The 13,861-nt window shown below is 36.6% G+C and overlaps 1 protein-coding gene across 1 annotated transcript in view; it reads right to left on the reverse strand.

Annotated features, from left to right (window-relative positions):
- Positions 1-13,861, reverse strand: part of ATRNL1 (attractin-like 1) — a gene marked incomplete at its 3' end in the record, with an annotated part of 97,628 nt that overhangs the window by 25,818 nt on the left and 57,949 nt on the right. The window contains exons 11-13 of the mRNA XM_010020651.1: positions 10,783-10,867; positions 8,812-9,020; positions 6,277-6,395 (exon numbers count right to left, since the gene is read on the reverse strand). Coding sequence (XP_010018953.1) covers positions 6,277-6,395; positions 8,812-9,020; positions 10,783-10,867 — 413 coding nt within the window. The remainder of the gene's footprint in view (positions 1-6,276; positions 6,396-8,811; positions 9,021-10,782; positions 10,868-13,861) is intronic.

Here is a 13,861-nt window from a genome sequence, read left to right on the forward strand (position 1 = left end):
CACTGCTGTACTGGGATTTGTTTGTTGACTTTATTGCATCAGATACCTATCAGTGAGCTCATTATAAAAGGCACTCACTATTTTTCTGGTCTGTAAGATGCTACTGTGAAGCAAAAAACCAACAGAGAAGCAGTTCTAGAAGAATCTACACCTCAATGTGAAACAGAGCCAAAGGCTATGCCATAAAGTAATAAAGTGTCTATCTAGGCAAATAAATGTATACAAACAGTAAATCACAAAAAACTTTGGTACAGGCTCACATTTAGCTTCACTGTCATGAAGCATATTCACAAAACTGCCTGAGAGATGCTTTAAAGTGAATTTCAGAGCACAAGAAACCACCATCTGCTCATTTACAATACCTCAACTAATGCTTTTAATGCTTCATGATGGCATAGTCAAAAATCCTTAATCATTCAGATTGTTTTTGTAAATTACAAACTCTTTATTGATATTACATATGGATTACAATTTTCCAACTAAAAATTGGAACTTAGTTGGAAAATTAGTTTCCAACTAAGCCCAGATATTTTTTCTATTACTTTCTAATCATGAAGCTTGTTGTGTGCTGGTTACTTAATGTTTAAAATAAAATTCAAAGTACTAGTGACTATTCTGTAATAATGTTCTCTGTTGTATTCCCTTATTCCCAGCACTTACTGCCCTTAAATCCAATTTTAACAGTGCTTGCCTGAAAATCTCATTAGCTCAATGCAGAAGTGAATCCAATAGGTAATTCATATTAACACAATATTAAGGTTATAACTTAAGCTACCAAACCCAATGAAATTCAGAAATATGACAGCACATCTGTTACTGAAGTTCTATATTGCTGTAGGATATTTATAATGTTTACACATCAAAGCATGAGTAAATCATGTTATGTATAAAGCTTCCCACTTATGTCTGATTTACTTGGATATTTTCAGCACTGATCTTGATATGGCAGGATATAGACAGGCTTATGAATTGCAGTGATTTTGTGAATAACCATTGCAGAATGAATATATCACAGTAGCTTATCTCAGAATTTTGGTGATAGCTATTCCCAAATTTTTGCTACCTTTCCTATCTCCTGGATTTTACAGTATAACCTTGCCTGGTTTGCCTAGTCTAACTGGAAATTATTGCTCTATTACATTTATAACTATTTCTCTGAAGCCACTCCCAAATCATAGAATGGTTTGGGGTAGAAAGGACCCCAAAATCATCTAGTTCCAACCCCCCTGCCATGGGCAGGGATGCCTCACACTAGACCATGTCACCCAAGCCTCTGTCCAACCTGGCCTTGAACACTACCAGGGATGCCCCTTTACCACTTCTTTGGGCAACCTGTTCCAGCACCTCACCATCCTCACAGTAAAGAACTTTTTCCTTATATCTTACCTGAATTACCCTTGTTTAAGTTTGAAGCCATTACCCCTTGTCCTATTGCTACAGTTCCTAATGAAGAGTCCCTCTCCAGCATCCTTGTAGTCCCCCTTCAGATACTGGAAGGCTATTCTGAGGTCTTTACGCAGCTTCTCTTCTCCAGGCTGAACAGCCCCTATTTTCTCAGTATTGCGTAGTCCTTAGACATAAATTTTCTTTTTTTGCTCCAAGATAAGTTAGATTCTATTCATAACTCCTTCTACTACTTTATACATTTCCCTTTGACCATTCTTTGAAGTGTTCAAATGTAAGCAGATTGCTATTATTATCATCGGTACTGGTACTAATGTAGCAAGTAGGTATTTTAACAAGCTTAACGTGATGATTCAGAAGAAGAGCTGAAATTTTATAAGGGAAGTGGGTCTTTTCCATTTTTTTCCAACCACTTCTATAGTTTTGAAAAGAAAACATTTTCTCTGAGTCAACATTTTTCAAGTAAAGTTTAGTATTACATTACTGCTGCATTTCTAGCCTTCAAGATACTTTCCTTAAGTAATATGGGAATAAGTTACTTTATTTGCAACGTTTTAGTGTTGCAGTGGCAGTTAACATTTCTATAAACTGAATAATTATAGGCCAACATTGTAGACAACCAGTGGAGCATATTATTACAGCTACCATATCTGCAGTGATTACTTCAATTTCTACTGTAGAGGAGTAAGACAACGGAAAAGGAGAAGGAAGCCATTTCTTGTTAATTCCTGAAGCGTGCATTTCAGGACTGCTGGTTGGATCTAAAGCAGAGTTTGGTGTGGAGTCAGGAAATAGGAAGAGTTGTTTTGAGGATATAAAGAATCAGAACCAATTTGGTTTGATAACCAGCACAAGCATTTCTCATTGTTTCCCAAAGAACAGGGTTGGGAAGGAGACAAAGAACCGGGTTGAAAAAGAATTGTTAAAAGGAAGAAGGGAAAACCCTTACAATTCTCTCACATTATAAATACCAAAAAGAAGCCATAATATTGTCCAGTAAGAACCCACATGTGCACATAAATATTGTGATATTTTCCAGCCTGCAAGTCTATCAGCGCTTGCGCCCATCACAACTACAAGCGGCTGGTACATGTCCACACCCAGCCCACCCTCCTCTTTCTCAAGCACATTGCTTAAGGAAGGTTGTTGGCAAGCAGGAAGCATTCCAGCACTTTAAGGGCTTCAGTGCAATCACACTTTTTGAATTTGCCTGCAAAAATGAAACAGCTTTACGACCATAATGCGGATTTGATACATTGCTATCTTTAAATATGATTACTCAATAGGCTCCCTGACACTTCACCAACCAATATTTTGCTCCATTTCTGAATAGCAAAAAAAATGATTGATAAAGTGATTTTTAATTCTAAAACTAAGGCTCTCTCTGGTCTTCCTCAGTAAAGGAAACTTTGCCTTTTGTTGTATCTGCTTGGCTCTTCCCAGTTATTTAACATTTTCTTTCTTACAAGGGACAAAAAGATTTTGCTTCATGGGATGGCTAGTCCCTAAAGAGCAGACCAAGTCTTCGCTTACTCTTCCATTTTACTGCAAAAATGACACCTTGTAAAGGTGCAGATATTTAAAATTAAAACTAATCTCTCCCCAAAGCGTTTTATTTATTTATTGCTGGAGAGGGGGTGATAAAAACTAGAAGGTAAATTTATAAAATTAACAGCTTTTCCTGGGAATATTTCCATTACAAAACAGAAATATAGTCAATTTTCTCAACAACACAACCAGCAAGGGAGTATCATCCTCACAGGATGCAAGATACAGCTTTTTATGTGCAGATATACAAAGAGAATAGTTTCATAAACATATTAAGCAGATCCAGATCTGGTGGTTTTCTTCAATCAAGAAATAGGCAAAATGCAACAGAGTCAGTGAGGACCAGGAAGACACTTTGGATATTATAGAGTACAAATGAAAGGGTCAAAGTGCAAGATCCATGTAACAGACTTAAGTGCTATGTAGTGCTTAGAGGCACACATATGCAACACAATTAGGTTTTACAAGTCAAACAAAATATTCCTGTTTAAATTTTCATCTTTAATGCAGACATCCAATGAATGGAAATAAAGGATAGGTACATCAATGACACCATTTCCTTCTTTGTGACAAAGTCCTATACAATATTCTATGTTTCAAAGCTGAAAATGGCTCTGGACTAGACACAAGGAGATCCACGAAAGAGCGTGAAAGAGGAAGTTATATAGATATTAGTATGTCATATTTCATGATGTCTGTACTTGGCATAAGACAGTATGAATAACAGCATTATAGTTGCTTTTGCCCCCGCAGCAAACCAGTATCTGTATTTGCACCGTTCTGAAAAAAGGTAGAGTAGGTCATTGTACCATTTTCAGCATCCTTCAAAGGTAAAAATTAAATAACTTTTTTCTTAATTTTATATACAAGACCTATATTTTATTATGGAATAACTTCAGTGTATTATGTAAAATCACTGTAAGCAGTCTGGAGAATTTCAATGGTGTAATTTCTCAAGGCAACCTTCGAACAGACAAAATCTGTAACACGCATTTAATGGTAGAAAACAGACAAAAAGGCTAGCTAGCATGCTGTTCAATCTGCCCACTGGCCAAATTTCAGTACCATCTTGAACTACTCCACAAATTTTAAGTAAACTGCTTCCCAGTTGGGGAAGACAGGATAAGCATTCATCCCTCCACATTTGCATCAGATATGATGTCAGTTCATTATATCAACCACCAGAAAAATCTGGCACTGCAAGCCTCTGCTTGCAGTTACATCAGATATGAGTATGATATATATCCTAATGATCCATGAGTCTGCACAGTAATGGAACACAGTGTCCTGTTAATGTAGTGACCCACATCAGTTGGTGAGCATAGGCAGGGATACGTGTATCATCAATACATTAGTACTACTTATGAAGCCCGTCTGTGAAAACCGCTATTTCAGAGAAATATCCATATTTTACAGCCCTTCCAATAAGCAGGCCAGTCACTGCTTTGCAAATATCCATGACCATGAGGCCAATGCCAAACTGATTGCCAACATATCTTTAGTATGCTGGCCAGTTTCCATGAAGCAAAAGAAACATTCTAATACATTATGGTCTGTCTCATCTTGACGTCCTATGATCCAAGTCATGTATCAAGGCCTTTGTACAGCTGCAAAAGTGGGGCTTTCTCCTTGTGATGTTTGTGATTCTACAGCTTGTTAGCCCATATTACCATCACAGTACTGTCACAACATTTTCATTCTGTGGGCCTAGTCCAGACGTAGCAGTCTATGAAAACAGATAATCAGCCTGATCCATTCCATTTCTCCACATGGTGCCATACTGTTGATGCTATTCTGGTTGGTTTATGTCGATAGCTGCAACATCATCTGCCTCCATCATCTCCCAGCCAATATATTAATTTTGCAATAGCCATCTTCTATTTATAGTAGTAATTCGTTTAAGAAATCATTTTGATGATTTTTTCACTATCACACTCTTAAGTAATTCCACTAATAGCCTTCGCTATCCACTTCAAACCCTCAATAAAGGACAGGAAATGATACAGAGAAGACTGGTGCATCAGTTGCTAATTAGGCTGACAATCTTAGTCATGAATGCTTGTCAAAGGATACTGGACTGAGAAGCTTGTTCTAACACCCAGTGTTCCACATTTACAGGGATGAAGATCGTCTGCTCCTTAGCAACTATTCCTTGCTTAAGAGTTAAAGCCACAGTTAGAAACCGGGCACCTAATACAGTATAACGTGTTAGGAAAAGAAGAGCCCTTGAAGATCGCAAAGGAAGCTAACCATTAGTGCCTTGAATGTGAAATCCCTTTGACAGACTTACAACGTGGCTGCTGATGAATTTGTGTCTGCATTGCTTTTACTAGTAGTGACTAACTACAAATGCCAGTGATTAAAGCTGGCTGTAAACACTCCGAATGGGCAAGATTCGAGTCAGAAGCAATCCAACTCACACATTAATTTGTCTGTCCAGAGAACGAGATTGATTTGCATCAGGTTCAAACCAGAGAGCAAGCTACTTTTACTTATAGACGTGTGAAAAGAAAGGATTTTGAACTCCAGTACAGCCAGGTGCCTGGAGCTAGATGCAAAATATAGAGGGAAAATTTATAAAGCTAAAATAGTAGTATAAGCTTGTCAAAAGTCAAATTAACAACCTAGAGATGCAGCAACCAGTGGACAACAAAGAGTATAAAACATGGCAATAAGCAGTATTAAAAATAGAAAAATAGAAATTTGTATGAATCTGTATGTTCTTATTGTTTGTACTTACACAAATCAGAACAATCTTACCAAATGATCACAAGACTGTTAATCTCATGGTGACAGAGGCTCATATTCCTTTAATGAGATGATAAGTAACTCCATGACCCAAAGAAAAATATTTCTATGAAGAACAGCGATCAAAATACTAAGACTAATGACGAATGACCTGGTTCTGTTTGAAAGCGGGGAGGAGGGAGGACAGAGGAAACTAACAGTCATCCTTCATGGGATTCCATATCTGTCTGCATCCTGCACACCACATATGCAAACAAAATCCAAGTTGATAATGACTCTGGGTTGTTCCAAATGTCATTAATTAGGAGTTAATAGTATTTGTCCTGGGAGATATACAGTGGGCTAACACAATTCTAAATAATACATGTATTTTTTTTTCCCCTGGAATAGGCATCTTCGCTGCAGCCCAACTCTACCCTCTGCAACATTTTTACTGCAAATGCCAGGAAAACATGTTTACGTTTGTGTTCAAGCTACTAGTAACCTACTACAGCCTTTTCATTTCCTGCAGCAGGCCTCTGGTTTAGCTAGAAAAGAAACAGCCTTAATAACAGGACCACAGATTTGCAGACTCACCATGCTACAGTTACTATTTGCTGAAATGCACTTCTTGTCATCACACCACTGGCACCCATTTGTATTGGCAGTACAGCTCGCACAATCCACGTACCGGTAACATCTGTCATCAGCAGCAGCTGCAATACCAATGACAGGCAAAGGGAAACGTTGCACAGGAGAAAAATACCACATTTTAAACACTTGCCTAGAGAATTTGCTGTTACATCCTTCGTTTGAACTCTAGCCATTCATAAAGGTTTAGGTTACTGTAGGAAATTAATTCTATTCAGTTGATAAGATTTACTCCTTTAAAAATACCTTTAGTAACAACTATATTTGAAGGTTCGCAAGTCTCATATCAACTGAAGGAATACTCACTGGAGAGTATTTGCAGCATACAAACTCTCAGCACAGTGCATAAGAGTATCAGAAACTTTCTTAAGTTATTTATTCTTCACTCCTTTAACACAGAAGAAAGATTTTCTTCCGATGCAGGTTTCTGACAAAAATATCAGGTTGCTATGCAAGAAGTCAATGGTAAAACTAGTAAATAAAAAAATCTAGGGCAGATATTAGCAACACACAGACATTTTAAGTCTTTACAAATTAACTTATAAACCTAACAATGATTGATAAATAATAGTTCTGCCCTTTCTCTACAAAAAAATGTTCGAGGAATAGTTTCACGTTTATGTTAAATCCTGAACACAAGGCTTCAGGACTTGGACTAAATTTTAATGTTATTTAAAACAGAGACAAGTTATACATTCTGTTTAAAAGAGGTAAAAACCTGCAAAATCACTATGACCCAAAATAGAGGAATTCCTACCTTCTCCTGCACTGATCACCATGTTTGAATCCTGTGCAGTTTGGTTTCTTTAGTCTCAGGATCACACAAGTTTGAGATGCTCTTGCCAGGAAACTGATATTTTGAAAACCCACTAGAATTTCTGCTTATCCTTTAATATTGACTATCAGCAGCTTCTCAGATGATACCATCAACCAGATAACAATTGAGCAGTGTAAAAGAATATATGAAAAACTGGCTTGAAAAATTTGGCCTAATTACCACTTGAAACTGGAAGCATTTGAAGCAGTGATGTCCACACAACTTCTTTGGAACTGGAATTCTATTCACCTCAGCTCTTGCAAGTTTAGTTGTTTATTGCTGCTGCGGCAGCTTTACTTCGGAAACTGTTCTAGCTTTACTTTCCTTCAGCCCATCTGTGCTTTGTTTGCTTTGTTTTTTACCTGTTGCTTTTTACAAGACCTGGTTTCATCTGTATTATTTTTCAATTTAGCATCTCAAGATTTTTCCTTTTATGAAGAGCTGAAACTGTAGACTCGAGATTTCTAAATGTTATTAAACTGTACAAAAGCAGCTCTTCAAGAAAGCTTTACCTCGGTAACCTTTTTGCTATATAATGCACCTTTTCTGAGTTTGAAACTTTATATACAGTTTTGAAACAAATAAAAACTAACAGAAAAATAAAATGTCCTGAAGTACTGATTAATAGCAGAGCTAATATCTTTTTCACAAACATTAAAAGTAGACTGGCAGTTTAATTGTATGGTAGTTTGTATGTGTAGTACAGAGCCAAAGTTTGGTTAGCAATTTTATACTGTGCTGAAAGGAAAGATGCACTGAAAAAAATAGTAGGTGTATGTAGCAGTGATGCATATGCTGTTCATGTGAAGTACAAGAATAACACTTTCACAAGCAATTTATTTATGACAAGCCAAAATACTGCGGAATAGGGTGCAACAGTTATTCGCAATGCTAAACTACTGTTTCAAACAATATAGCTATCACAATGCTGCATAGAAATTCACATGACAAACTTGAACCTGTTTTGACACACTGCATCAAAGGGCTTGTTTGCTTCAAGTTTGTTTCCAGCTGTGGCTGTACTATATTCTTCTATACAAATGCTCCTGTTTGATAGGTAATCTACGTGAAGCAGCAATGCTTTCGCTCTCAATTACTGTGACACACAGACAGGAGACTGCCATATGCCTGTAATGCCAGATATCACTTGGAGCCCCCATTAGTGCTCTGACTGCTGTAATGCTTCCTTGAAATCAGAAAAATATGAAGGCTTATATATATATATATAGATGTGTCAGTGTGTCTATGTACGCACACATATATATCCCAAAACAGAAGGTGGAGAAAGAAGAAAATTAGTTAGAATATTTCAAAGCTCACCCTTTTATAAATGCTTCAAATACAGAGCCAAATCAATCTAAAGTCATTTTACACTTTAGCTCCCCAATGAAATAAATTCTTGCTTGAACCATCTTGGTTTGTGTCCCGTAGCAGCTCAAACTTGTGCCTTCTGCACCTACTTCCCTGTATTTAAATGACGTCAAAAATCAGAATTTAATGATTTTAAAGATTAATCCATAAATCTACTGCATTGCACTCTAAGAGGAACAGTCTTAATAGTCCAGTCACTAGTTCTACTTGGTTGGTAGTGGTGGGGCATTTAGGGTTTTTTTTGCCCCCCATCTCTTAGCAAATCTGACACTGTAAGACTACAATTCACTTACCTGTTTTCTTTGGACATTTTGCTCTAAGGATATTGTTCACATGTCCAGATTCCCAGGATTCACAATGTTTCTTGTTCCACAGACACCTTATCCCTGGACGAGCGCTTTTACACAGCTCTTCATCTCTGAATGCTTCACAGTTTGGAGGCTTGTACACAAGGATGTCATTCAAAAGAACACTTGAAAAGCCCCCAAATATATACATGGACCTATTAGCAAAAAGCATGTAAAATGTAACTGTTATTGTAGCTATGGATAGATTTTTCTGATGTCTTATCTGTCTTGATATACAATTTAAAAATCACACATACTATCATCTCTCTCTAATAAAGACTCTGTCAGTGGTTCCATTATTGATTAGTTTTCAATGTATTTCTCCACTAATTTTAGACTAACAAAAAATTTGCTCAAAGTGCGCTGTGTCTGGAAAGAAGGAAGAAGAGCTGTGGAGGAAACTACTCATTGTTGGAGTCAGATAATGAGAACAGAGTGTGAAATGATGGCCTGCAGGAAATGAGAATGTTTTTCTTCAAGAAGATTTCAAACACAGACAGCAATCATTGGCAGATGGGTATTTCTTTTTGGTAACATTTCCGGTGCAGTAGCTGCTGACAGCAGAACCAGATGACATTCCTCTTCTCATTTAGAATTAAGGTAAAAGATAATAATGAAGAAATTGTGTATCATCTGTTATATCACGTACTCTTAAAACAGAACTAATCATACAGTTACCAATAGCAGAAATCTTTGTGGAGCACCTCATATTACATTTTTTTGAACATAAAACCCTACTAAAAATACCATTAAGTTCAGACACTAAAAAAGGCATTTTCACTTTTAATCTAATTCACTGACAGGTCTCAAAGTACCAGATGTCTTAAGACACAAATCAGAATGAAAAACTACCATTTGCTGAATTCATTAATTCCAGGCAATTTTCTCTCAATGAAGTAACCTGTTCATTGATTAATTTCAAATGCTCTGTCTATGGAGTTACAACTTATTGCTATTTTCATTAAAATCAGACAAACTCTTACTTTTAGTATTATCACTTCCATTATTTCTTAACTATACAATACCCATATGTAAAGGATCTGTAAGTTGCTTTCATATACTTCAATACTGAGTTTATCAGCGTGATGAATCATGTAGAAGAGGATGATTAGTAGTATTATGATCTATACTACTGCAACTGTCAGACATTAGGCCAGTTGGCAGCTGGTCATAGTAAAACTGAACCATGCAAACTGTAGAAATTCCTTTAAACCTGACTATATTATTCTACCTTTCCTCTAAAAGATGGTATTTGTCTTACACTTTTATCTTTGGGGTTTGGGGTGGAAGAAGCAGACAGTTCATGCACCAAACCCAGAAAACTCCAGATCAAATCCATCTCCTGTTTCTAGATGATGAAGTTTTACTGAGCATCTCCACTCAACCAATGATATGAAAGTATTTTCTAAAGGATAAGCAATATATTCAATAAAGTCTAGATACCGACAAGCTATTTTTCCCCCACAAGTGGTTAATGATAACTGTATCAGTATCATCAAAATCTTGCTTTTTCCAAGCAAGTTTTAGTTATGTTTCTGATTTTATGATTGAAGAAGAACAAGCAATTATAACATGCTGCAAAGAGAAAGAGATATCTCCCATCACATCTAAGCAAGGATTATAGTTGGTACTGAATTTTCAATTCCCAGTAGTTCACAACAATGAGGAAACACCTCAGTAGACTAGAAGGTTCAGATAAAAAGCCATTGAACAGATTCCACAGAAAGTCAGATTGATGATTACTTGTAATGACTACCTAAGGCAAGATTACCTAAGCCCCTGATGAGCACTGCTTTTCATATTAATAAATTACATCAGCTGTATGGCACTGAACCATACTTCACATAAGTATAACTTCTGCCACAGAATTTTCATTCAGACAAACAGCCAGGAAAATTTAAAAGACACTTCATTTACCCATTACTGACAACAGCAGTGTGACCAAATCTGTTGACATCTCGATGAAGATTAGGCTTTGGCAAAATCTTCCATTCATCACAAGCTGAAAGATGAAACAAAACCATATGAAAACATACATCAAATAGTCATAAAAATCAGCAAAATATATGCAAAATGGATTTGATCAGATACTCTTTTGTATTTTAAGTATCAACTAACTTTATTGCCTTTTTATCCTCCTTTCCCAGAGGGATCAGTGCAGGTAACTTCTGCTGTCTCCATTGTAAAACCAGACCATCTATACCTCATGGCTATCACATGTTCTTAGCATGTTTTCACCACCTTTTGTTCTCACAACCTCTGAAACAAAATTTGACTGATGTTTTTAAAACCATTCTTAATATTAGTTTCTAGCAGTTTTTTAAATTGCTCTGTAAAATCAGCAGGATTTGACAGGCTTTTTTTTCTGTTGTCACTTGGTGAAAGCTAAGCAGTTTTCCTCCACTTCTAATAATCGGCTTTATTGCTTTATTGTGCTGTTTAAATATGCCATTTATTCAGAATTCATAGGGTTCTTCTAAAGTCTTTCTTTGGAGGGATACGCATTTATCAACGTATATCACAGATCAGTGATATACACACTATCAGTCCTTAAACACACTCTATTAATGCCATTTTTAAACTTTTGATCCTTTTCTTTTCAAGTAGGCTTTGGATTTTTAGGTAGATCCCTCTTTTAAATGCATTACTGAGATTTCCTGGGAAAAGAATTCCTATGCATACAGACTCTCCAACACTTCTAGAAGTCACAGGATTTGAGCACACTGTGGTCTCTAGTTCTGAGAAGCTGTATTTGCACTGCCCAAAAATAAATCAACAGGTATTCCTCTTAGATGCATCTGTCAAGTAGGTACTCCAAGAACCTGTCAGCAACGCTCATCTATTATGTCATTTATCAAGGCCATAGGACACTCACAGAAGACTCCCTTTAATATACAGTTCTCTGCCTTCACAGACCATTTCAACACCCTCAACGAGCACTGCCACCGTTGTCACCAAGTGCTCAGTAGTATTGCCCTAACATTACACACTCTCAAATTAGAAAAAGGATTTCAATTCATATGTATTTTATGGGACATCTGTGACAGTGAACTTCTTTCTTTTCACATGTTTTTTAAGATAAAATACCACTCCTCCATCTGTGCAACCCCTCTCATTATTGTCTTATTTAAGTCACTACTAATTACTTTTCACCAAGTATTCAAGATGAATGTTGTATCAGTATCTTCATGACAAACTAACTATTCGATTATATTTCTTTTAGTTTAGTTGTAGGACCATTTACAAATGTGGTTTTGGCGTGATTTCATTTTTCTGTCCTGAGATTTTAGTTCTTTAGAACAATTAGTCTTTCTTCAATATTTCCTACTTGAGCTTTACTGACTTCAAATATTCAAATCGCACAGTAATAGAAATTGGAAGCACCCAGAGATTGAAACTTCAAGGGAATCCCTTTAAAACAGAGCAAAAAAGTAGTTTTCTGCAGAGCAGACAAAGCATTTGTAGAATTTGTCATCAGAACAGGTTTTGGAGACAAGGTCAAGAAAACTTTCGTATTAGACAGAGGGGTTACAGTTTTCTCATTTAAAAAATAAAATCTGCTATATACACAAAGATAAAGGTTAAATCCAAATTTGAAAAGGAGTTAAAGGGAGAGAGACATCTCTAATTTAAACCAGCTAAAAGCGTGGCTTTCTAAATACATCTATGTATACACACACATATTTTAGGTTGTTGTCAATTATGTTGTCCTTTCAGATATTCTTGATGAAAACTAACTTGCATTTTGCCTTTACATGGTTTGAAACCAGAATAACATGACACTTCTCCTTTTTAAACCAGTGGCAAAGCTATCTGGACACCAGGACACACAAGAAAGACCTTGTTACTCAGCATACTCTCCATAATACACAGAAGTGGATAGAGTTCACACCTGTAGAAGGTATGGAGTAAGAATATTAGTACCACAGAGAAGCAGAAGTGTCCTGCAGAGATCAACAGTCAGAAAAGGTTGCTGGCATATAGCAAGACTTTGGGGAACTCATCTGAAACCTGTTCCCAGGGTTTAATGCAATTATTAAACAGGTTGATTTTTACCTACTATTGCTGAATTCATTAACCTGTAAGATTGAATATCTAAATAAAGTATACTTACTTATAAATAAGTATAATAAGCCACATCTAAATAAGGTATACTTATTTAACTTTAAAGTTTGTAATAACTTATGCAAACAAACCAAAAAGAAACCCAAACACTCCTCCTCCTTCCCAGCTTAAAATAAAAATAGATATTGGGAAATCCAGGAGGGACAAATTGTCCTCCAGGCTAGCATTATACAGAGCCTAAGTCACCAACTGCTGGCCACATCGGTCTTGGTCTCATTCCCACTGTCAGAACAGTTCATCTCCACTAGCATTGATGTTCTGATACTTCTAATGCAGAAAATTATTCACAGCAGTACTTTGTCCAGTTAGCACCCTGTTAGCATTCCATGCTGAAACAGCTCCATGCAAGGTCACACAAGAGAGGACTCAGCACATTAGAGGGGGCAGGATGGTACAGCTATGGGCAAAAGTGCAGTAATACACTGCTAGGTTGACTTCTGCTCCCAAAGAACCACAGCCTGAGCCCACAAAGAGAGTCAGAGTGAGACTGTGGCTGTAAGAGCGAAATCAGTTACATCTTTTTATAAACTGGAAACAGAAAGCACATTATCACCAGAGTAACACAGATGGTCCAAACAGCAATAATTTCAACATCAGATGGTAGACTCAATGAATTTAGTAGCCTGAATGAAAATAAAGTTAGTAAGTTTAATTCACTGTCTTATAAGGCCACTGTATCCCCAAAATCTTGCCTCTTTCTCAACTTCTACCTTCTGTCTCTATCAAGGCTAACATATTACCATAAAAATCATGGTATTATTAATACACTTCATCACAATTGCTCTTTTTTTATTTTCTCTACTACATTCTTAAATAGAATGGTGAGAGTACACACATGCCAGAGAGATAGTGTTCCTAAAACAGGTTCAGC

This window comes from Nestor notabilis, unplaced genomic scaffold (genome assembly GCF_000696875.1).
Source record: "Nestor notabilis isolate BGI_N333 unplaced genomic scaffold, ASM69687v1 scaffold1250, whole genome shotgun sequence".
NCBI lineage: Eukaryota > Metazoa > Chordata > Aves > Psittaciformes > Psittacidae > Nestor > Nestor notabilis.